Source organism: Ciconia boyciana, chromosome 5, assembly GCF_034638445.1.
Source record: "Ciconia boyciana chromosome 5, ASM3463844v1, whole genome shotgun sequence".
NCBI classification, from domain to species: Eukaryota; Metazoa; Chordata; class Aves; order Ciconiiformes; family Ciconiidae; genus Ciconia; species Ciconia boyciana.
The window spans coordinates 14,319,176-14,343,546 of record NC_132938.1 but is presented as its reverse complement, the minus strand read 5'-3'; the positions used below and the strand labels follow the sequence as shown (position 1 = coordinate 14,343,546).

General features: G+C 41.9%; 2 protein-coding genes across 4 annotated transcripts in view; one reads left to right on the top strand and one right to left on the bottom strand.

The window, feature by feature from the left end:
- The window catches only part of EVC (EvC ciliary complex subunit 1), a 60,585-nt gene extending 58,092 nt beyond the window's left edge, over positions 1–2,493 (top strand). For 2 of the 3 annotated variants that reach the window (XM_072861692.1, XM_072861690.1), the window contains 2 exons: positions 680–791; positions 1,804–2,492. In XM_072861692.1, the coding sequence (XP_072717793.1) occupies positions 680–791; positions 1,804–1,816 (125 nt within the window). In that variant the 3' untranslated portion in view covers positions 1,817–2,492. Of the gene's footprint in view, positions 1–679; positions 792–1,803 lie in introns of all 3 variants that reach the window. The other variant, XM_072861691.1, reaches the window with a different exon arrangement.
- A 6,291-nt stretch (positions 2,494–8,784) lies between these two features.
- The window catches only part of CRMP1 (collapsin response mediator protein 1), a 48,715-nt gene continuing 33,128 nt past the window's right edge, over positions 8,785–24,371 (bottom strand). Inside the window, exons 8-14 of the mRNA XM_072862196.1 lie at positions 23,593–23,713; positions 22,337–22,493; positions 17,701–17,842; positions 15,907–16,077; positions 14,479–14,658; positions 11,610–11,775; positions 8,785–9,804 (exon numbers count right to left, since the gene is read on the bottom strand). Coding sequence (XP_072718297.1) covers positions 9,713–9,804; positions 11,610–11,775; positions 14,479–14,658; positions 15,907–16,077; positions 17,701–17,842; positions 22,337–22,493; positions 23,593–23,713 — 1,029 coding nt within the window. The 3' untranslated portion in view covers positions 8,785–9,712. The remainder of the gene's footprint in view (positions 9,805–11,609; positions 11,776–14,478; positions 14,659–15,906; positions 16,078–17,700; positions 17,843–22,336; positions 22,494–23,592; positions 23,714–24,371) is intronic.

Below are 24,371 nucleotides of genomic sequence, written 5' to 3'. Positions count from 1 at the left end.
CAGAATAGCAGCTCTGTTTCCTGATCCACATTTGGGGTGGAGTGTGCAAATTCTCATCCTTTGAGCCGTGCAATCCTTCTGTCATTATCAGAATGAAACACTTGGCATTACATTTGAAAGATTCTGAAAGGTGAGGTGGGTGCCCGAAAGGGAAAAGCGGCTCACTCACCTGGACAATTTTGAAGTCTCTCTCCCCAGTTGGTGGTTTCTCAAGTGTGCACAGCTGTTTGCCCTGGTAGGCACCGTGACCCCAGGGACACATGTGGAAGCTTAGCTCAGGGCCCTAAAAACAGTGACTTTTTAACATCAGATTGTTCTGATTCAAATCACATAAAATTATTAATTGGCTTGTCTTCTGTTTTCTGGTAGTAAAAAGCCATTTTCAATTACTTGCTAAAAAAGTATATGATAGGGCTTTCAACTGTTGCACCTCATGGAAAATTACTTCAGTGTTCAGCAATTTTGAAAGTTCAGCATCTGCTCTGTGAGAACTAACCGATAAAAACTAAGTAAAAAAACGATATTCTAGACTAATGTAAAGTGGAATTATTTCCTTGGAATAATAACATATATGTATGAAGTGTTAGAGCATATTTTTTTGCTTTAGGTTAATCAAAACCAACCAAGCTCTACTATTGGTGATTCTTTTTTTTTAATCCACATGCGTTTGGCAATTCAGGGGAAAAAACAAACCCAAAAAGAAAGACCTTTCAGTCACCAGAATCAGAAGACAAAGATAATTCTCATGAAAATATTCAAGAGCCCCCTGGACTGACTTCTGACTTGTGCAGGTACAGTAGAGGCTAAAAAAATGGGCATGTGAAAAACTATAAAAAGCAGGACAAAATCTACTTCATAAGCAGGTATGTCAATCAAACCCAAAATATAACACCTACACTAGCTGAGCTTCTTCCTTAATACTTAACTTCTCACATGTATTTGACCGTTTTTTTTCCCCATACTCATTTTATATTTGGGAAAATAATCTGAGTTTGCTTGTCTGTGCTGTTATGTATTTTATAAATAACTGATTTTAGGTAGAGAAATGAGAAATGCTGTTTCTGAATTTCCTTTAATTAGGTTTTTTAAAACCTGAGTCACAGACAGCATAAATCAGCAGAGACAAGTGAATCCAGTGGAACTAGGCTGACATGTAGCAACCAAAATATGGTCTGTGGTATTTAGGCTTTCAACTTCCACCTTTATTTCAGGAACAAAGGCAAGCGCCAGTCTTTGGCTGATGAGAGTAGCAGCTCTAACAATGATTTTCTTGATAGATGTTTCAGTTGGCTTATGCTGGGGTGCTAACTAGAGGAGAAGAAATGGCTGCAAACCTGAAAGATGCCAGCTGATTACTACGGGCAGATCAAACCAGCCAGCTGGTCGCTGGGGCTTGATATATGGAGCAGAGAAAATCCTGTTGACAGGCAAAGCAAACAGTTGGTTCTCAGGAGCCACAGGCCTTTGGGGAAAAGTATTTATCCCCTGAGTGACCTCAGCCTGGGACTGACTTCAGGAGATGGCTCCTTTCCCTGATGGCATCAACCCTTTTCACACACTCCTTTCCCACAGCCAACAAGGGATACGTGTGTAGGGAACGGGGACCCAACAAAGGAACGTTTATCTTTCTGCAACTTTGTTTTGGCAGCCTCAACAGGGGCAGCTGAAACCAGGGAGTGCAGAAGTTATAATTATATAGCAAGCACCTTTCTTCTCTTATCAAAATTAATTTAGTTTAAGAGAGAAATGTAGCGTTTGAAAAACTCTGTCTACAATTTTATTTTTCTTGTTTCTTTCTTTCAGAGAGAGGTTATAGAGTCCACATGAAAGGGAGACTGAACCGAGGAAAAACTCAAAGATGCTAAAAAAAGAGGCAACAGGTAGCAAAAGCATTTATATGAGCTGTCTGAACACAGAGTACCAAACCATTCTTCTGGGGAATCTCAGCAGCTATAAATACTTACTGAGCTGCTTTACTGAGGCACAACGAAGAACTTCAATAATAACCGAAAAATCTTCTTTAGCTACAAGGCCAAGAATCAATCCCATGTTCCTTTAGCTGTTAGTAAAACATTCCCACTTGGTTTTGGTAAGGGGGAACAAGGAAGTCTTTAATATAAGCTCTTCCAGATCGCTTGAGGAATGTGGAGGGGAGATAGTTTTAGATTAGGAATATCCCTGAGGCGAGTGCACTGATAGCAGAACAGATCCACACTAGGCTGCTTGCCCAGGTCGGTCCATCTCAGTAAGGTTTCATTATAATAGGATTTGCCGTTTGCTTTTGAGCCCTAAATGTGGTAGACTGGGTCTTAATATTTTGTGGTTACTACTTTGAACTAACAAAAATAGATAGAAATGTAAAGAATACGTAAACAGACTTCAGATGGTATTGGTATGTCAAAAGATTAAATTTGGTCTCTCTTCTGTTATATTTTATTGCTTCCAGGCTATGTATGCTTTTTTAAATTTGTACAGAGATTTTTATAAATTTATTTCTCTGCAATTGTCTCAGCTTTCAAATTATTTTTAGAAAGAGTGAGACAAAACCAGTTTACTGTTTCATTTTTTATACTTCACTTTCTAGTCTTCTTCCTTAAGTACACTCTTTTGTTTCCAACATACTTTGTTATGCTCATTACGTTTCCTATGGGAATTCTTCTTGTTATGCAAAGCAGCTAGTTCTTACTGGCTGTACAGAGCACCTGTACTGGGTAATAAATTGCCCCACTTAAGCAATCTTACAGCTTTCATTAAATGAAATTTTTCTGCCTTTTTAAGATGAACACACGTTTTGCTAAGGAAAAGGCTGTCCTTTGGTGCATGATGGAAAATACGACATCGGTTACGCAGTTTACCTCAGACAAAAGTGCCGCCACACAAATGACTTTACCAGGCATTACACACAATTGTTAAATGGTTAATTTTCGCCTCGATCATTGGGAAAAAAAAAAAAAAAAAAAAAAATCTCAGTTGTACCCCTTCAAGCATTTCATTCTGGTATTTCAGTACTTGGGCTCTATGGTCTCTGTGCATTCCTGATCTGGATGTTTTAGTTGCTGCTTGTTGTGCTTTTTTTGAAACGGATGCAGCTTATTTACCTCTGTTTGAACATCTTAATTCTGCAGTGCGCTCTGTATAGATAGCAAGAAGGAAGCTTTTACTATTAGAGTTGATGTTTGAAACCATGCAGTGCAGGGGCGGCTCCTGTCACAGTTAAGATGCAGCATCACCGCCCGAGCCGGGTCTGGGTCTCTCTCTCACCGCCCGAGCCGGGTCTCCCCGGATGCACTGTGACGCCTTTGGCTAGGCAGGGCTGAAACGGCTTCTCCGGTCCCTTGGGAAGCGGGGGAAGGCTCAGGTTATCCCAAAAGCGGGGCAGCAGTGCCCTCTCCCGGGCAGCTCGCGCGGTGTTCTTCCCCTTGCCGGCGGAGGTGAGGGCAGGGAGCAGCGGGAGGGAGCCAAGGAGGGGGCTGCGCCGCGCCGCCCCGCTTGCGTTATGTTTGCTGTGTTGCGTGTGGTATGTTGGGTTGTGTTTGTTATGTTGGGTTGTGTTATGTTGTTATGTTATTCAACTTTAACCATAGTAACGGTCAGTAGCTGCATCCGGATGCTGAAGATCTCCCTCCCATCTCCTGACATAGTCGTTACAGAGGGGGGGGTTAACCTCTGGCCCCTCAGTTCAGTTTAAATCCCTGTGACTGCTGATTTCTGAGCCCACACAGAACAGCACAGAGACCGAGATTTTTTTTCTTGATGCTGTGAAACACTTCATCACTAACCACATGGGCACAGCTTATTGCAATAGTCACAAGTTTCAGGACAGACATTCCAGTTACTCATCAGGAAGAAAAAATTCTTTGCCATGAAATGGGTGAATCGCTGGAACAGGTAATTCAGAGAGAACATCCATCCTTGGAGACTTTCAGCTCTCAGCTGGACAATGTCCTGATCAACCTAAGTTTGAAGTTAGCCCTGCTATGAGTAGGAGGCTGGACTCCAGATGATACCTCTTCCAACCTAAATCGTTCCATGATTCTAGTATTCCTTCCTACTGATGTGTTACTGAAATGTTTGGTGCTTCCCAACCCCCCCTTTGTATCTTCCCTGTGTTTTAAGGGATGTTAGAAATTGCTTGCAAGCCACAGGTTGTGCCTAGAGAGTCCCTGGGAGATAACCTGCTAAGCCATTTTGCCAGCTGAGAGCAGTCTCCAGCATAGCGGATGTCAGATGGGGGAAAATGGGATACCTAGGCACCAGTCACAGCTCAAAACACTTGCTTTATGGTGTAAATCTATAAAGCACCTTCTCTTTAGTTTATCCAGAGAGGCTCACAAGGAGCTTTGATCATGCTTTACAGGTACATATCAAAAACACTTGCTGCAGAAATTTGGGGAAAAAATGTCATGCCTTTTTTCTCCCTTTTTTAACATCAAGGGTAACAATTATTACAACAGTTCATGATTGTGCTCAGCCTCGTTCACAGCTTTATTGACAAGGGTGTATCTATCTCAAACAAATTCTAGGCATGGTGTTAGAGTCATTCAGTGCATTGTATAGCATGCAAGACTTGAAATAGCCCACAGTGGTCCCTGTGCTGTAGCGAAATGCAGAAGGCCTCATTGTGCAGAAGTCCTGCTGAAGGGCAGCCTGGACCATATTGAAGAGGTGTGCATCTGAAAAGACTTGTACTTGGGACATTCAAGCTGGTGCCAGCTCCTGTGCAATATGGGCAGTTTCATTCCTGACGTAAACAAGCCCTCCAAAGTCACACGTAAAGATCCTTTGATGCAGCCTGTGCACACGGTAACCCAGTACCAGGGCAAGCACCAGGTTAGCACCTTCACTCTGTCCATCATGGCATCCTCAACAGTCTGTGGGAGCCATTCTAACATCCAGAGATAATTATGTACAACAGGTTTTTTTGGTTGTGTTTCTTCCATCCGAGGAAATGCTTTTTCCATGCGTTCAGCAGAGACTGAAGGGCTTAGCGTGCAGCTACCCAGCCTGTGCCCTGCTGTCTGGGCACTGCCTCTGCGCTGGGAGGGCTCCTGCTCTCGGCACCCTCACAGCTGTGGCCACGGCTGCACTGCAGAGCATTGGGGGGGACAAGGGTTTGGACCCTGCCAGCTGAAGACTTTCAGAAAGAGCATTGCAGTCACTGATACATTCACGGGTTGGCTTACTTCCAGCTGTGAGGAAGAAGCTGCTAAGCTTAAAGCTTTTTAAAGCAGTATATATGACTATATATTTAAAGGTAGCCTTGCATGTACAGCTCACTGTGCTAGAAAATTACAGAATATGCAGTCAGGGAGGGGGGCTGAGACCTAACTACTTTATCCACATCACTGCATATACTTCATGAGTTACATGATACTCAACAGTATCCCAAACTCTGTATTTTTAGTACATTGTAAGACATTATTCCTTCTCCTGTACACAATTTATTTTTCACTGAATACCCCTTACTGTCATCACTGAAATATATCTGGAAAGCTTGTGCAAAGTTCACCGCAATCATGACAAAAACAACTATCCTCAAATCAGTTTGTTTAGATTACTGAGATTTAATACTGGCCAGGTCTAAATGGCAAGAATTAGCTGGTTCCAAGTAGACTAGCTTGACACTTTGTCATTAGCTGTGCAGCTCCTTGCTGCAGGAAGCCATAAATGCCAAGATTTTGCCTGGGCTTAAAAGTGCCTTGGCAATTTCATGGCAGAAAAATCCACTGACAGCAACAGGGTACAAAGATGCTGCTACTTCTCAAGAAATTACAAGGCACTAGAAATTAGGGAAACACTCAGAGGAATATTAGCATTATATGTTTGCTCTTTTCTTCAAGCCTCCCTTAAGTTTATGTTGTTGGCTGCTGAAACCCAGAGTAGGTGGTCATCTGACCTGGTCCAGTCTGCGCTTTTAATTCGTAAGCATGAAGATTGGTGTATTGCTAATGAGAAGCATTTAACAGCTGGGACAGCTGTCAGTTTTGGGACAGTCTTAGCATCATAATTAACAGGTTTTGCTACAAACACTAACATTTAAACATGTAACTGCATTGCTCTGGTAGCAGACGAACTGTAAGTCAAGACAAATTGGTCCAAACTGTCGCTCAGGAGGCAATCCATGGATCCACCATTCTCCTCTACCTCACTTGATGAAGATAGTCCTCAGACTGGTCATAGGGACGAATTTTAAGGGGTCTGCAAATAGCAACAGGCAAGAGCCAGTTTTCCATCATCAGGGCTATATCAGGTATTAAAAGGTCATGGCCCTGCTGCAAATTTTTAGAAACTGGGCGATTCAAAAAGCATGAAAGCTTTGCACTTCTTTCTTCTTGTAGTTTGAGATAACAGCTCCCCACCCACAAGCTCAGAAATTGAATATCTCCCAGCTTGCAGTCCTACAAGGGAGCAAACTCAAGTACAGTTTCCTGTTCTGCAGATCTACTCAGGATTACCAGCTAATCCACATTTTATTTACTGTTACTGTTTTATTTTTTTAAGGACAGGTTAGTGATGTAGGGGCAGGGGCATTGCTGTGAAATAGGCCTCCAGGTGGCAAGAGAAGCACCACTTACCTTGCTTTGTTTAACCCCCATGAGCAATGGCACGTGCCATCTCTCTGGTGGTACATCACAGTAACCATCCAAGTGAGGCAGCCTTCACCTCACCTGGTGACCATGCAGTAAGTAAGGTACCTGTGCTCAAAAAAAATGCTGCTTAAATCACATCCAGGTAGTATTGCATGTAGACACACATCCAGGAGTATTGAGTGGAGACCCAGGCACAGCACAGGATCCACGGGCTTCCTGCAGGCAGTCCCTCAGCAGCGGCATGACAGCAGCCGTCAGGCTGCGGGGGCTTACGAACATCATGGGCACGCTGGCGTAATTTCTCCTTGGAGAAATCATAGCAGTTACATTGGCCTGACAAGCACAGTCTTGTTCGCACAGAAGCACTGAACCACGAAGTGCCTCACAAACACCCACACGTGTATTTATTCACAGACACTTCACCGTGAAAAAATAAATCCACGTTAACAACAGTGGATCTTGACTAGCTTGTAGGCAAAGGGTTCTTTGGTTTAGGATGTTGTTTAGCGTGTAGGAAAAGTGGAATCTGTCAATACTAGTTACACAACGATCGTTTCTGTCACCTCAAGTGTGACAAGCCTCGTAGATCAAGTAGTTTTACTTGCAGGTGAGCAACCATTGCTACTTGCACAAACACACACAAGAACATCACTAAGGAAATTGTAACCAGCAGTTCCAAAGTTTTCATACTATGTCAAATCTGCTGCATAGTTTCACAAGACAGCTTTATTTCTATTTTCAGGGCTAGATTACCAGAACTGTTGTTGGCTCTGTCAACACTCATAGCAAATGGGTTGGAATGGGACAGTGGAGACGGAGACTTGGTGTCTCGAGATTGCCTTAACTGCTAGGCTGTGGGTTATTCCAGGGCAGGTTGTCCTCAGGCTTCTCTACTAGCGTTATTTTACCTCATATAAAAAAGTGAACCACCAAGTGAGCAAGTTACTTTACTTTGTATCATCTAAAATACCTGAACCACCAAGTGAGCAAGCAAGCCTAGGGATGAGGGCACTCTCCAGGCAATAGGAAACATGAATTTGAATCCTTAAGCAGAAGGGATTGTTCATGAAAAGCTTTATTTTTCTCCTATTTTGGGAGCAATCAGTTCAGTTCACTGCAGGCTGAACTGCAGTGTTTCTTCACTGGTTCAGATAAAAGCAAAAGCAAAAAGAAAAGCTGGCTATTCAGACCAGCTCTGCTGCCAGGTTTTCAGACCAAGTTGACCAAAATGGAGTTTTCCAGGGTAGCGCTTCCTTTCCCAGGCAAGCTGGAGGTGATAGCATACTGGCTTCAGAATAAGATGACAGGCTTCAGGTAGGCTACTTTCCAAAACTTTTATGTCTGGCATGCACCTGGCATGCACCACATGCCCTGTGCCAACACAATTTATTGCTGCATGGAAAGGATGGACCAGTGCTAAGTGGTCAAGCATCGCAGCTAGATAAAACCATTCCACTGGCACCGCGCTGCTACAAGACTTCTCCTGGTGCAGCTTTGTAGTGTACACAAGGGCAAAGTGGCACAAGGCCAAGGGAAGGTGTTTTGCTGACCTGCTTAACTTTGTAGCACCCCGCCCTCCACCATAGCCCACACCTCCCACAACATCTGCAATACGGACAAGTAAAAAGCGATAGAAAAGGTTTCTTTACATAGTTTGTGAGAGATTCAGAAAGGCAAGGAGAAAGCATTTCCTTCACGCTCACAGAAGGAGAGAATTCAAGTCCACTTTCCTCACCTTACCTGCAGCATGTCTTGTTCATGCCATGCCTAAACACTGTCCCGATGCAGTCAGCAAAGAAAACCAGTATTAAGTCAAATACAGCTTAGGTCTAACTGGAGCACTGCATACTGGTTCTGTACTACAGATGAAGATGATGGCAATCAATTACCATTTCAAGCAAATCAGATGCAGACCTGAAGGTCTTGGGAGAAAGCTAATTTAGGTCTAATTTGGCCAAAACTGAGGCAGCTGCAATGTCAATAGTAAGTACATTTTTACTGTGAGATCTATTTAATTAAGACAGATTATGGCATGTTATAGTGTGCATATGCAGACATCTATACCTCTAACAGCCCTTGTGATCTAAGGAGGTGTCTTCTTTCACATGATGTCCACCTAAAAGACAATTTCTCTTGAGTTTCTCCATTGTAGATTTTCAATCATTGAGCAACAGCACTGGAAAGCAGAGTAAGACGCTTACCCATCAATTTGTTTCCTTTATTTCACAAGCTTTGAATTCAGAAATTGAACCACGACTAGTAGATCTTGATACGGTAGAGTAAGTAAAAATGCATGTGATTACAAAGGAAAAACTTTGTACAAAAAACTTTAAAAATCTGACAGCAACTTGGATTATCTGTAAGTACCAAAAATCTCATGCAGAAGGAGAGCACTACTGCCCAGGTGGAGAAATCCCTGCAGGGGTGGCAATGGCATTGGTATGTATAAATTATGGCTCTGTCTAAAACGGAAACAAGAAGGACACAGACTTGGAACGTACTGAGCGGGAACAGACAGATGCTACAGAGACCATTTGTCATTATGTGTCCCGATGATTTTCTGTGTCTGAGAGAAGTGCTTCTTGGGTTTATAATAAATTAAAGATGAAACTGAAGCTGCCTATACTACTCTACTGCATACTTTCAAGATGGCCATTTTCTTCCTTCATAAGTGTTTTTGGTGGTGTTTCTCAAATACAGACATTAATCTTGGCATTGTGTCTAGCCAATTCTTGGCAACATGTTCTAAAGGGACTCACTTACAGAATGCAACTTGCATAAATAACTCAGTAACATGCATTAACTACTCTAATACAGCGAAAGGGTGCAAAGGAACCATCATTCAGTTACGAGACGAAGCTAAAACCTGTAGTCACTAAAGGGCAATGGAAGCACCATGCTTTAAGATGACTATGGCATGAAAGCACAATTGTGAGGCAAGTAGTTCCAAGCAAACACACCACACTATTATCACCTCTTCCTATACAAAAAAAAGAAAGACATTTCATTTTTTATTTCCATTAGTACCAAATAAAACTGTGGGTTCGATAACACAGATATTGAAGGGAACAGACATCATTCCCATGATCCTTCATCCTCATCTTTCTGTCCATCATCATTTTTCAGCCAAGACTGGTAATATTAGAGCGACCACCAGGAGGTGCCACGATGCGGTGGCCAGTACGGCGTGGGTTATTGTCATCTATCTGAGCTCCTACAACAACAGAAAATCAGGAAACAAAGCTATGAGAAGGAAAAAACCATCAGCGGGGAGATTTTACCTGGCTCGTTCCAGCTATGTGCCCCTCACATCACCATCAGCTGGTTTCTTTTGAGCCAGACCCCTGACTGAAGTGCTAAACCGACCTTCAAGGCACATTTGTGTGCCTAGCTCCCGTTGTCTTCAATGAGAAGTGTAGTATCAAATGTTTGGGATCAGACTGATGCTCACCCTACATGGGGAATTGTTTTCCACTGACTTGAAGAAAAGCCCATGCAGGGATGACAGCCTACAGACTGGGTTCCCTTGGCGAGATCAGACGCTGACAGAAAATACTACTGTTGTAACTACAAAAAAACTCCAAAAACATGTATGTGCAGAGTGGATTTTTCAAACCTGCTTCATTGATTCAGAATACCTGTCCCTACTGAGTCCATGGGTCAACAGTACAGTAAATCTGATGCTAGCGATCATAAATCCATGAGGAAAGGAGCACTGAGCTGATGTAAACTCACACCCACTTCAAACTGTGTTTTGAAGTGTTGAAAGGTTAAGCTTAAGGTGACAGCAAGCTTTCTGCCAGGCTAAATATTGTCTGATCACACTCAGCTTCCTAAAGGCAATGTAAGACTACCATAAAAGCACAGAATCATTTTTAAATTTAGTCTCTGGTTCTGCGTAATTTCATAAGAACACAGTAATGTGTGTTTGCCTGATTCGGATCAAATTCGTACCACTAGGTGCCTTGGTAGTACCCAGATCCAGCAGTGGACTGTGTAACCACAGCTTCAGATGCTTATGAAAATCCCACTTATTGGTTATTATTATTAGAGGTCAAATTTCTAAGCACATTTTTTGCTTTATATAGCTTTATGTATCTGTATGTGCTCACCATGGCCCCAGGTGTATGGGCAAAAATACACTTCAACTCACTAGAAGGGTTTTTAAAATATTTGCTCTCCTTGGGCTTTCTTCCAGAAGTTTAATTTAGTTTCTAAAGACAGGATCTGTCAGGGAGGAAAACTCTACCATTGGCTCCCACAGGGGAGAAAACCCAGTGACTTTCATAACATCATAAGGAGCCACTTATTTACCAACTGGGCTGTAGACTTTTGAAGGATAAGGATTTGACACACTTGTAATTGTCTTCAGATGACAAGAATTATTTCCAACAACCCCAAAGGATGATTTTCCATTCTGTTTCTTATGTACCATGGAAAATGTTTTGGGCACCAAGAGCAGAGAAGACAAGAAATACTCTAATCTGCATACGAATAGCTTCTGCACATGGTTTGCCGTCCGTGGACAAGAACAGTTAGTTTCCACGTCCAGCAATTTCTGGTGATGCAGCAAGAAAGAAATCTGAGATGTCTGAGCCACATGGGTTGCACCAGACCCAAGTCCCGTCAGCTGTACATACCAGCAAGGGGCATCATCAGTCACAGCAATCAGAGACCTCAGCTAACTGTAATGGGCCAGGTAAATAATATTAAAAGACTGCATGCAGAGCAAAATTTTAGACTGCAAACATTTTGAATGTTTGGCAATTTGTAAAATATTCCTAGGGAAAGAATGTATAAAAACATATATATATACACATATACATATATATATATGTAACATATGTGTATATATACACATATGTGTATATATATATATGTAAGTATATGCATGTATGTGAGTATATATAATCCTTTCATATTTGATTAAAGAAGTAATTATAATTGAAATTTATCACCAATAATCCATACTCATGGCTTTAAAACATTTCTGATGAGGCATGAGTCTTTCTGACTTACCTGATAAGCTAAAATTGGATTGATGGAGGTTTCTGATTGGTGGGGGCTGGTTTTTGGCAGGGGAGGATTTAGTTGAGGGTGCAGGAGTTGCATATTTTGGTGTAGCTGGGATTTCATACACAGGCCCATCATACATTCCTCTGGAGACTCCTTGCAGTCCTCCCACCTAGATCAAGAGGAGGATAAAAACCCAGACACTGAATGCTCTGATAATGCTCCCTAACGATACTCCTCCCTACACGCAGAGACCACTGAGCACAGAGCTAGATTCTGCATTAGCTGAAGTAAAAACACATCTACATTCTCATCAAAGCTACAGTCTGCTTTATAGATAAAGGAAACTATAAAGCCTCCTCCCTCCATTTTTTTTAATATCTATAAATTATAAGAGAGAGAGATCCTTATTAGGCATCCTTCACAGTCAATGGGGGAAAATGGGATTCAAAAGAACAGATCTGACCTAAGATCTTTATTTTAAGTAATATCAGTCACCATCACCTCTTCTCTCTCCATTCAGAGGCTGTTCAGCAGGGCTGGTTCAGCTGCTGAATCCCACTCTGCTTGTTGCAAGACTGATACCCACTATACTGAGTGTAGCAATTTCACTCCTACCTGTATTCTCTCTGCTCCTCCCCTTCAAATATATCATTATCTTCATTAGAACTCATTGAAAAGTGGTGGCAATTTTTAAATTAAAATTTCAAAATGTTCCACTTCTTGTCATGAACTAGAAAAGCAGTTATACACTAGACTGTGGCATGGGACCCATCTTTCCTTATTTGTCAATAGAGTGTCTGTCATTTGAGCTCTGATTTCAGTCTGAGGTCTCTAGATTTTATCCCTCTACAGTTCCTATAAGGAATATGAGAAAAGACAATCATAACAGCCTCACTGGTCTTAAAATCACAGGAATCTAGGAAATAATATTTTTTAAAACAGTTCCAATTTTCAGGAGGAGCCTGAAGCCATTGAATTGCAGAATCCAAAGCTCATAAAAGAGATCAGAAATCTGTGGCTTAAAAGATTATTATTTCAGAGCCATTTCCCCAACAGATTAACAGTGAAATTAAAATACCATATATGAAGGACACTATTCACAGGGGTTTGATCCAGCTCTTAACAGAAATCAATGCCTTTTCCTTGCTTTCGGTGATGGGGACATTGGGCTCAGAAGAGCCACCGTCTCGCAGGCTGAGCCAAAACTAATGCCCAGAAGGGAGCAGCTGCCAACGACAGCAATGAAACCATCTCACAGGGATCCACAAAAGCAGGAATTTATACTGCTGTCCCTGCGCGAGGAATATATTTAAACTGCTATCCTATGCCGGTTGCAGCTCTGCAGCCCCTTGTTTGACATGTTTTTTCTATATTCCTCTGTCATGCACTGACATATCAAATGGTGCCTGATATGACCATCACTGGGTTTTTCTAAATATTTCCTGTCGATAAAATTCGATAGTGGGAAAAGAAACGCGGACATGAATCTGTTCTCCCTTCCTCTCAGCAGGCAACAGAGGGAGCTGCAAGAGCGAAAATGTCAGTCCTTTTCTTGGTCCTTTTGCAGACCTAAGTATCTAAAGGTAAGTATTTCCTAAGTATCTAAAATCAAAGGTCTTTCCCAAAATCCAGGCCCACTTGCAAGATGCACGTTACTTGGCCCAGTTACTTTTGTGCAAACTCCTGGTATAAGACAGCACTCTGATATTTGTTTTTAAAGTGTTGTTTTCACTATTTAAATTATATTTATATAATTAATGTATACCTTATATATAATTAATATATAATTTATGTGTAATTTATATAGTTTAATATTATATTAATATATTACATGTATATAATTATTAGATTATAATAATATAGTTTATATAGCACTCCCATGTGCTAAACTCTTGAGAGGCAAGTGTGAAGAGAAGGCCCATGTCATCTAAGTGGATAATGTAAAAAAAGTGTAATACAGATTGGTATTTTGCAAAACTTTTGCAGATGCATTTGATTTTTACAGTGCCTTTTCTCATTAGAAGAGCAGACCTTTTGTATCCTACAGCTTGGCAGAATTTGTGTAACAAATGACGAAAGATAAAATCCATCAACTCGCTCATAGACTTAATTTCAGCTGCTCTCCCCACAGGCTATGATATATGCTTGGTTGAAGAAAATATGGGGGTTAGTCAATTTGTCTTGTTACCTGTCCTCACACAGTGAATTTCTTGCTCAGTAGCAAAAAGCAATTTCCACATAACCCCGAACTAGTGCCAAGCCAATTGGTTTTCAACAGAGGAGCACTGATAAAATTCAAAACCAGTGAAAAGTGACCCAGTCTTAATCTTGGTCATTTCCCAAGCTTGTTATTACAACAAAAAGTTTTCTGAGCTGTGAATGCTGCTATACTCAGCTCAGCAAATGCACCAACAAGAGTTCAGAGATGCCAAATATAATGAGTATCTCTGGCTTGCATGCTTTTCTTCTCTGCAGTGTGGCTGTTCAGTATGCAAAGCTCAGTAACAATTTAAAATTCTGTTTTTCTTCTGGCTAACTCGCCTCCCAGAGAAGCTTTATCTTTTTCCTGAATTTTAAATAAAAGTAAATTCTATCACTATTCCACCTCCCTTCAAAAGACTGCACAGGTGGACATAAGGCAATTATGCCCAACTGGCAATTATATGCTCTACCCACTGAAGCTCATGGTGTTAATTAAGTTACATCAGTTCATGCTTGCAGAGGAACCAGTTTTTTGGTCACGTTTTGAACAAGTCATAAATAGTCCATCTGATATGGACTCATCTTAGCACAATAATAATAAAAAAACATGTGCTACTGTGGTTCCAAGAGTGTATGGCTATAAAGAAGACTAAATAATATCTGACATTACCTTATTCCTGATTTTGATGCGCTGGTAAAGATATTCAGGGAAAGGTTTGCGAGGGATGAAGCGGCCCATTCCCTTATTTACGTGCAGATTTCCGTCTTCAAACACAATCTTCCCTTGGCTTATGACCACAAGCGGGGCACCGTGGCACTCCATTCCTTCAAAGATGTTGTACTCAATGGCCTGGGGATCAACCAACATATTCACTGCAAGTTTGGTACAAGATCTCTTTCAGTTAGTAACTTATAATCTGTACTTGTAGTCATATTTTTAGACAACTGCCTTTAAGAGGTGCATAAAATGGTTTTGTCTGAAGGAAAAGCAATGCATTACGATATGAAATGATTTAAAAGAATCTCTCTGATCAGACTTTCCTGGATCAGACTTTTCCTTTCCATTGCTCACTTTCCATCAGAGCTTGATCTCATTTGTTTTTGAGGACCTTCCATATTTACCCAGAGCCTCGAGAAGTGCAATAGCCTTAATAAGAAGGAAAATTGTGACTCAGCTGCCAGATACACAGAGAACATGGTCCCACCATGCATGTGCTGTGACTGTATAATGGGATTTCAAAGGGGCCAGCACACATATTTCTGTCTGAAAAAGCCCAGAAAGGACCAGGAAAGCCTGAGTCCAAATGGGAATGACTGTCAAAGGACAGGTGACTATTACTTTCTTGAAAATACAGAGAGATCCCAAGATAAAGAAATAAAAACTGAATCACCTCAACTTACTTTTTAAAGGTTTCTAAAGGTTTATGCCTTTTTAATATAAGCCATATTATTGGATTTCCAGTAAAACTTTTGGAAGAATTCCCCAATATGAAAGACCAAAGCACTGAACAGTAAGAGAACAACTTTGAAATTCACAACACATAAGATAAAACCTGTCACAGTCAAAATCAAAGCAACTGTGAGTCACTGGTACTCTGCACTAAGGGCAGAGAAGTATGCAGCAAAGCTTTGGAATTACATAGAAAATCCCAGCAGTGAAGCTGCTCAGAGCTGTATTATCAAAATATTTAATCATCTGTCATAATTTAGAATACTGTTGATTTAATCATGCGATTTATAGTATCAGGTGCTCTTCAGGTAAGCAAAAAAGTGAGCTGGTTTTAAATTTATCATCACAGCTTTACTAACCTCAGCTGCAGACCTGCTGATTCACACCTATTTACACATCTGCCACAAGCATGCAAAAAATAGCGCAATGGTATATGCGGAGAGAAAGAAATCCTTCCTGACCCCAGTGCTTCCAATGCAAGATTTCAATACTTTCATCTTCTGAAACATTTACCCATTTCAGAATAGGAGTAGGCAGTTACCCCACTCCTCTATATCCCATATATTTGGTGTACACATGAATTAGACCAACATTTGAAAAGCAACAGTGACATTTCTTTTTTCTTGCTGGTTTTCCTTTTCTCCTTACCGATTTATGGCTTTTAGCTGTTATAGTCTTCACCTTATCAGGGTCCCAAATAACCACATCAGCATCCGATCCTACAGCAATCCGGCCTTTTCTTGGATACAGATTAAAGATTTTGGCAGCATTGGTACTGGTGACAGCTACAAACTGGCTCTCGTCCATCTTACCTGTGGCCTAAAAACAATGTGACTTGAGCAAAACATGCTTATAAAATGGGGACGTACTATTCAAACGATCAGGGAGATACAGAAAAGCATGTGGTTCGTATATATGGTGATGTTGCGTGAAACAGAGGTTTTATCAAGCGGGACTTTATACAAGGCACATTACTTGGGAGTTTCAAATAAGTGAATGTGTTATTCCTGGCATCCCAAAGAGCAGCCAATAAAACCTTAATGCAAATTATACCATCAGGTTGCTCAGTTATCCAAGGTCCCTTTCTCCACACAGTGATGCCTACGTGTGTTTTGTTGCTAGTCCTAGTAGTTTCCATTTAAATGTTTTAATGATTTTAAAACAGAGAAACTTATATGAGTATTAAGAGATTAAATAAAAGATCAAGATTCAGACTCTTTCAGAAACATTTTTTGCAAATTAAGTCCATTCTACTATTAGTATTACCAAACCTATACATCTAAGTAATACAACCCCAATTATAAAGTCCTTGCCTGGAGAAATGTCACCACCAATTGAACTTTTTATACAGTCAGTGATGGCTTAATAGCAGCTGTACACAACAGCATTTTCATTTCTCAGTAGAGTATTTTGGGGTCTTCCCTGGCAATAAGCAAGAACAATGTTCCAAGGAAGAACAACAGTGCCAAACTTTTAAAATATTAAATAAACACTGATTTGCTACCTGGTAAAACATGAGATTTGCAAAATATAAGCTATTCAGTGGTGCAGGACTGAATGTTACCACCTCTAAATCCCACGTTGCAGCCCTTGCTGCAGCTCCTTCCCTTTGTGGGAGTAACAAAAGGGAAATATCGCTGGCTGGCTGCACTTTGCTTGCTTCCCTGCTTTGCTCCTACACGGCAGATATCTGAAGCTGCTTCTGTGCTTGGAATCTCAATAGCGGTCCCTGAAGAAAGTGCTTATTAAACACAGTCTGGGAGAAGTGCTCATGACAGCATTGTAAATACTACCACTTCCCAGTTTGCAATATGCATTCGAGTGCAATGCAATGTAAGGTAATGAGTGAGCGTGTCAGTGTGCGTGCGTGCGCATGGGTGTGTATGTGAAGACGAATCATTATATATTAGGATCCATGGAACCATCAAAAAATTGCTAACTTATACCAGCACCCCACCGCAAAATATGCGAGTATGAATTACATGCAATGTTCTCCTTCAAAGCATTTTATCATCTAGCCTCAGGCTCGGCTGCCATCCATTTGTAATTTCTCAGAAACAATGAGACACTTCCCAAATTCAAACAATTCATTCATCACATTTATATGGGGTCCACTTCAAAATCATTAAACTGCTCCAGATCCTACATCTCTGAGAAGCATCCACTCTGACACAACTGGAAAATTGAGCGGTGGAGTCTGTGAAGCCTCAGGTCTAATAAAACATGATACTGTTGCAATGTCAAAAGTGAAACACAGCCCTGAGTTTATAAAACTGGAGAAGGTTTTTGGAATAAACAATTCACCTTGTAGTAGCGCTCTCTCAGGGAATTCACAGAAATATATTAGAAAGTCACTTAAGTACTGGCCAAGAGTCTCCTGGCTTTCTTTGTTCAGCCAACACTCAATTTCTTTTTAGTCCATAAAAGTAAGTAATTACTTACTACAGCCTTGTCCCAGACAACAGTCATTCTTTCCTCAATTCCATTGACCCCTTCAGGAATCATAGTGAAGTTGTCCTTTCCAATGGCTTTCTGGGCAGTGCTATATGGGCAATGTCCACTTCCCGTCACCTGCAGGTCCCCACTGTGGAGTTAACACACCGAAGGTTTAGACCAGGCATCACCAAGGCTACCTTGGTCTCAGACTAGCTGTAAATGGACCTTTCAAGCCTACACACCAGAGGCATAGGCTGTAAATCATGTCAGCAGCCTTTACATGTTGGCTACAGATCACTGAAGAGCAACAATGGCATTGGACATCTCCACTTTCCCCCTGGAGCACGCTGAACTCCCAGATTACAGCCCCTTGGGTTTCAGGCTGCTTATCGACAGAGATCAGGCACAAGCCCACTAACCAGAACAAGGGATTACTCCAGGATTAAGGAAATGATCAGAAGCTTGTATGAAATATCTGCCACTCTCAAGATAAATTAATTCACAACCATGTTGAAAAATATTGGCAAATTTTACAATGCAAAGTCATGAGCATCAAGCTTGTTTCCCTGCATTTCTCCCCTGCACACATATGTTTCTTGCAATTCTTACATGAATATTTCTTGTCTGACCTTCCAAAACAGAACCATGAAAATAAAAAAGGAAGGAAAGTTTTTTATCAAGTAGTCTTCTAATTAAACAAAGAAAGGCATAGTGCAAGTCAAACATGTGCTCTGGATTTATCTAACTTAAAGGTCTTACACAGAAAAAGGCATGGAGTAAAATACAAAAAAACTACCAAATAACAACGCTTTTATTTAAGAAGTTGTTTTTTCAGCCTAGAGAAAATTTTTTTGCAGAGAGAAGAACTGGATCACAGCTGCTCTTGGGAATAAGGAGGAAGAACATAACCAATATGCAGAATCTTGCAAAAATAGAAAGACAAAAAAGAAGATAGGTTCTTCAATATCCACAGGAAATAGGTGATATTTTTAGGTCTTGATTAAGCTTACAAGAGTCAAGCACATTAAAACACACTACGATTTCTCTTCTATCACTCCAGAAGGACGATGTCCCCAAGAGCATGTCATCCTTTTCTTTAACTAATTATGTAAGTTCCAGCTCTGAAACATCTGAATGATTCTGGTCCACAAATTTAGATTCCAGCAAGCTAACAAATAGCCATGTACAGAGGAAAAAAATGTCACACATCAGTAATTCTAATGCAATTTTCTGGGCTGCCAGCCCTAATGATTGCTGACAATCAAAGAACAACCTTTGGCCTCTCTTCTAGTTCTTCACCATGCTCACATCCATCCATCCAGGTTTTAGCAGAAGCCAAACCCATGTACTTAATAGTGAAGAGGCAGCTATGTTTTAGCTATTCCTGATTATTAATGACTGCCTGGTGTTACTCCATAGGATGAAACCGAATCCATCAGTTAAACATTCATTTATTTAACACAACAATAAAGTCAGAAGATTGCAATGCCATTTCTTCCTTTTTGTTCCTCTTCTGTCAGCTAAGCTTCTTGTGACTTATCCTCTCTCTCTTTTCTGCACTCTGATGAATACAACCATGAAAACATAAATGTCACAGCCAGGCCCTGTATCACTGCCCATTTCCCTGAGGTTATGTTGCTCTTCTTACACCATGCTATTAATTCCCACACCTGAAAGATAAAAAGGAGTTGCTTCCTCTGAACTCCGTTCTCCCTCTCCTCTGGCATTTAATGACGTGCACTGCACTCCCCAGTCTAGTCAACAGAAGACTTCTGCAGCTGAAGCATGTAGCTCAGGAGCCACCCAACACCTCCTGGTTAACCACACAGGCACTCCTACTGTCTAGCTATACTCTGCTGTCAAATGGGGGATGAGCATCAGATCAGCTAAAAAACTGACAGACAAGAAGGAATCACCACAGAAAACATCTCCAAAAGAGGGAGTGGTAGGAATTAACAGTGGACATATGTGTATCTTTAAATGCACATGAATACCTCGTCATCTTATTCTTCACTGTAAACAAGGCTTTCACGGCAGATTACATCTTCCACGAAGCACCAAGATCTCACATCTCTAGTTCAGAAGAGACAGCATATCACAGCGGCAATAACGCAGCAGTACACCACGGAAGATGAAAGCTACCTCAGGTGCATGGCCCATAGGTGAAACAAGGACCAAATCTCATGAGGCAAATCCAATCTGTAAACCCCATGAGACATGCTGGATTTTTATACATTCAGTTTTACAAAGTGAAAAATCAACACTTTCTCTGGAAAACAGCACAAGCAGTACGCTGCGTACTTGCAGAGGAAGAATGTTGTAAGGATTTTTTAATTAATGTGAAATATTAGTCTCCTGATGAACAGTGCAATAGAAAAGTGAAATACTGTCTTTACCATCGTCCTTACATAAAATTTCCCACAAATGCGTGGCAGACTGATAAAATATACAGCTCTTTTTTTAGTTTCACAGTATAGATTTAAAGTATTAAAACTGAAAGCAGACTAAGCTGCTGTCATTTAAGATCTAGGACTTTAAGCCACCAGAAAAATAAAGCCATTTTTGCATGCTTGGAGGATAATGAAAACTTCTGTGACTCCTCAGTTTGTCCTTCTGATGTTAGTGTTAAAAAAACTCATTATTTCTATTCCAGTTCTAAAAATTCTCTTGCTATTTTAGCAAATCTCTTTTGACCCACTTACTATTATTTTGGAACTCTCTTCTAGAAAACATATAGCCATGTCTGACAGAGTAAAGAGCCAAACGTTTTGATACACATTCACATGTGCTGGCTAAGACCCTTCCCCTTACACAATGAGCTTCACTCTTTATAGTGCTGATAGTGCTGGATCAGACCAGAAAAGTCATTTTTCTTCCTTGTTTTAAGGAACAGAAGGCTCGATTATGGAAAATAATTTCTGCCACCAGACCATCACAACAGAACAAATTCCTGCATATTCTTACCAGAAACACATGTAACTCAGAGCTCAGCTGTGCATTCACCGATAGCGCCGTGAATGCAGCATCGTTAGGGCAGCTGAGTTAAAACCTGGGCTGGGTGGACTGCACAGCCTGACCCGCCGTGTGCAAGGAGAGATGTGTGCATACTGCAGCAGTGGCATTGACTGACGGCAGCTTCCCGTCGCACGTACGTGCCCATCTACCTAAAGGGCAGCTCTGCCCCAGCCTGAATTACACATACAGGGGCCTTATATTACCAGCCACACTGGCACTGTCTTTTCCACACGTAGTCATGTGGAAAACACCTCAGGGGGAAATGTTTTCTGAAGACCAATGGGTCACTTTTAGGGTTCAAATTCTTCCAGTCTGTCTAGAGCTTTGGAAACCCTAGAAAGGTAGGCACCAGGTGAGACGAGTGCCACCACATGGCGTTAAATAAGGTTTTGAATGGTAAGTTGAGTTCCTCACTCCAGCACTAGCAATCTGTCCTAGTGGGACTTCAGCTGTGAGTTTCCATATCATTTCAAAGCAGATGGTCTTTTGCTTAAGCTAAAGAAGAAATACAGTTGGCTACAGGCAGGAAATACTTTCAGGGATGGGTTTATGGTCTGGGTTGCTGGCAAGGCATTGCTGATGTCTTCTTTTCTACATGAGAAAGACACTTCTCCCTCTGCTGTCCACATTCCTTTCATCTCTCTAGTGATAACCCTCTCCCTGCCAACCTCAAGACAGTCAGCCATACCCCCATCCTGTCCAGTGATGGCCTCCAGTCACCAGCCTGTCTCCACCTGAGTCCCTGACAGTCTCCTTTGTAATCCACTCCGGCCTCTTTCTCCTGCCTGACATACCTTCTCTATATGTACCACTTATCTTTGCTGACTTCCAGCTTGAGGATGCTGGAACCTATAAAGAGATAAGGCAAGCTAAAAGTAAAAACAAGGCTGCAAGAACTAAACACAAGTAAACTTACATGGTTTTGGTCCATCCCAGATGAAGGCAAGCTACCAAGTCAGAAGTTTGCAATACACAGGAGTTAAAACTACTGAACTCTGCTACAAACACTTAAATTTAGTTTAGGACAGCCTAATTCTCAAAAGTGCTCACAGCTTACAGCCCTGCACCAGCTTTAGCAAAAATTGCACCAGGAAAGTTTTCTCGGTTCCAGGTATCTCCGCATTCAGGAACAACCCTGATTTCAGGAGCTGTGCTTGCCAGATATGACCAGGGGCTTAAAACTGAGTCTATTCTCACAGATGGGGGTCCATCCACCAGGCTGTTGCTTATGCTGGACGGTGAGGATGCCATCCAATCATATATTAACAATTTGGCTGGAGAAAACAGAGAACTAGGGAGAAAACCAGTTTGAAGTCCTGGGCTAAAGACTATCTAGCTGTGCAACTAGGAATCACTTGAAAAGCAGAAAGAAAAATAATTAATTACTGAATAACCAGCAGTTACCTCTCTAACATGCTAACTGGGAGCTGGAGAGTCCCTGCCTGCTCACCTGACTGACAAGCCCAAACACAGGGATATAACCATCCCTGGTTTTCTACGGTCCCTTCTCTGCTGTTTCGTGTATGAGACTGGTCTAAAGGAAACTGAGCTGATCCCTAGATGCTTCATCCCATGTGGTTTTTGCACTTGCCTGACCATCAGCCTGTAGAAAAAATGAAGGTCTTACCATGCTAAGAGCGAATTTAAGTGATCTGGAGTGGTAGGATCAGGGCTCAGAGGTGGCGAGGTCACAAAAGCTGCAGCCTTGGCCCAGTTTTTGCTCCAGTAATGTGTCCCATCTGTCCCCAAGCTGGCAGTGATTGGCTCTCCAAAAACAAGGGGACCTTGGGGAAAGCAAAGATATACAGGAACTGATTACAACCCACTCTCTCTTCAACACATTATACTGCTCGCTGCATGCAACCATCTATAATTTACGCATTGCTACATGGCCAGCGTAGCTCCCAGAAAATTAAGCAGCCCTGGCTTTGTCTGTATGATAAAAAATTAATCAGAAGGCTCTCTGAGCTACACATGCTTTTGATCAGTGTATTTACAAAGCTCCCTTTCTAATCCAGAAGGAGACAGTTCAGATCTGGTTTTAATTTGTACTGTTTTAATCACAGCCATGTTCTCTACGTTGCTCCGCTTCAGAGTACATTTAGGTGGAGGATGGGCTCCAACAGACAGATGCCTTTTTACTGCTCCCAGTTTGGGCACAGCACCAGCAGATAGCAGCATATGGTCCCCAGCACCATACTCCAAGTCTCCAAGAATACAAATATCAAGATGATATTTTGCTCTTTGGCTTTTCCATATTGCTCACACGCTTTGTAGCACCAACCAGCAGAACGCTCCTGACTCGCAAATGCAGCTTGGAAAGCGGCTGCCCCCAGGCTCACAAGTCCCTTTTGGGTGCTTTGTAACCTGGATCCCTCCACGGTCCCAGCAAGCAGTGTCAACCCGCAGATGTCCCCAGTGCACATCTGACAGAGTCAGCCTCCAGCAGCAAGGCCAGCAGTGAGCACCAGGCATCTCTAGCAGCAGGTTCACTGCCCAAGCCACCCCTCAGAGGGTAATACCCTGAAATACCCCCAAAAGGCACAGAGGATGTGCTAGACCCTGTTAGGAAGAAAATATCTCCCTCCCATGAACAGAGATACAGCAGTCTAAGGGAAAGGTGAAAGGGAAGAGAGGATGAAGAAGAGTTACCACACAATCTTCAAGGGAACAGTTTGTGGGGAGAGTTTCTCAACTGAAGGATGTAGAAGGATTTCCCTTCATCCTTCCCAACTGTAAATAGTCAGGGTCTGTGATGGTGTTACCATTCTTTGGTAACCTCTCCCTATATATTGTGATTTGGGTCAAGATGTACAGGTTTTTCCACTGAGCTTCTGTTCAACAAAAAAAAATGCGTTTGTGGGAGAAAAGGAAGTCTCTTACCTTTCTTTCTGGCCAGTGCAATGATATCGGCCGCACTCTTGCTCATCACCTTAGTGATGTACACTGGGCAGTTTATTCGACTGGCAATGGTGATGGCACGGAAAACTGCTTCTGCTTCAAGCTGAGGAAAACAAGGAGGAAAAAGTTAACTGCAAAAGTAGACTGAAGAAAAAATTAAATGGAGGACTGAGCCGTATTTCTCACTGTTTAACAATAACTCTTCAGGGGTTGATTCTGCTTTTTCCATAGAGAGAGAGGCAGTGCTGGGAAACAGGGAGCTAACCCGACCTCAGACACTTTGCATTAGGAGTAACCACATCCAGGCTGTAATCGCTAACGGGGTACAGCTGCCCCAGCACAAATACAGCTCCCTGGCTCCCTGCACCCCAGGAAAGGTCACGTTCAAGCATCTGATGGGGCTCCTCCTTACCTCCCTCCCACCTTTCTGCTTCAGACTTCTACCCTGCAGTTGGAAGGAGAACAAAGCAAGGAAACATTGCCCCAGCTCAGAGACAACCTCTGAGCTCTCCCTGGCAGCTTACCCTATGCAAACTTTACATAAGGATAAGATGACAGTGAATGTAAAGTATTCTCTAACAGCAAGTTCAGCACTGTGGACTGAATTTAGCCCATAATCCATAAAAGCCTTTGAAGCATTGCCCAGTAAGTCCCCTCTGTCATCAAGTGTACAGGCAATCTCCTCCCAGGGAGCCACCTGGGACATAGGCACACAAAGCAGTTGTCTTCAGACAGAGGAGCAGTGTTTCCCAGGGGCTCTG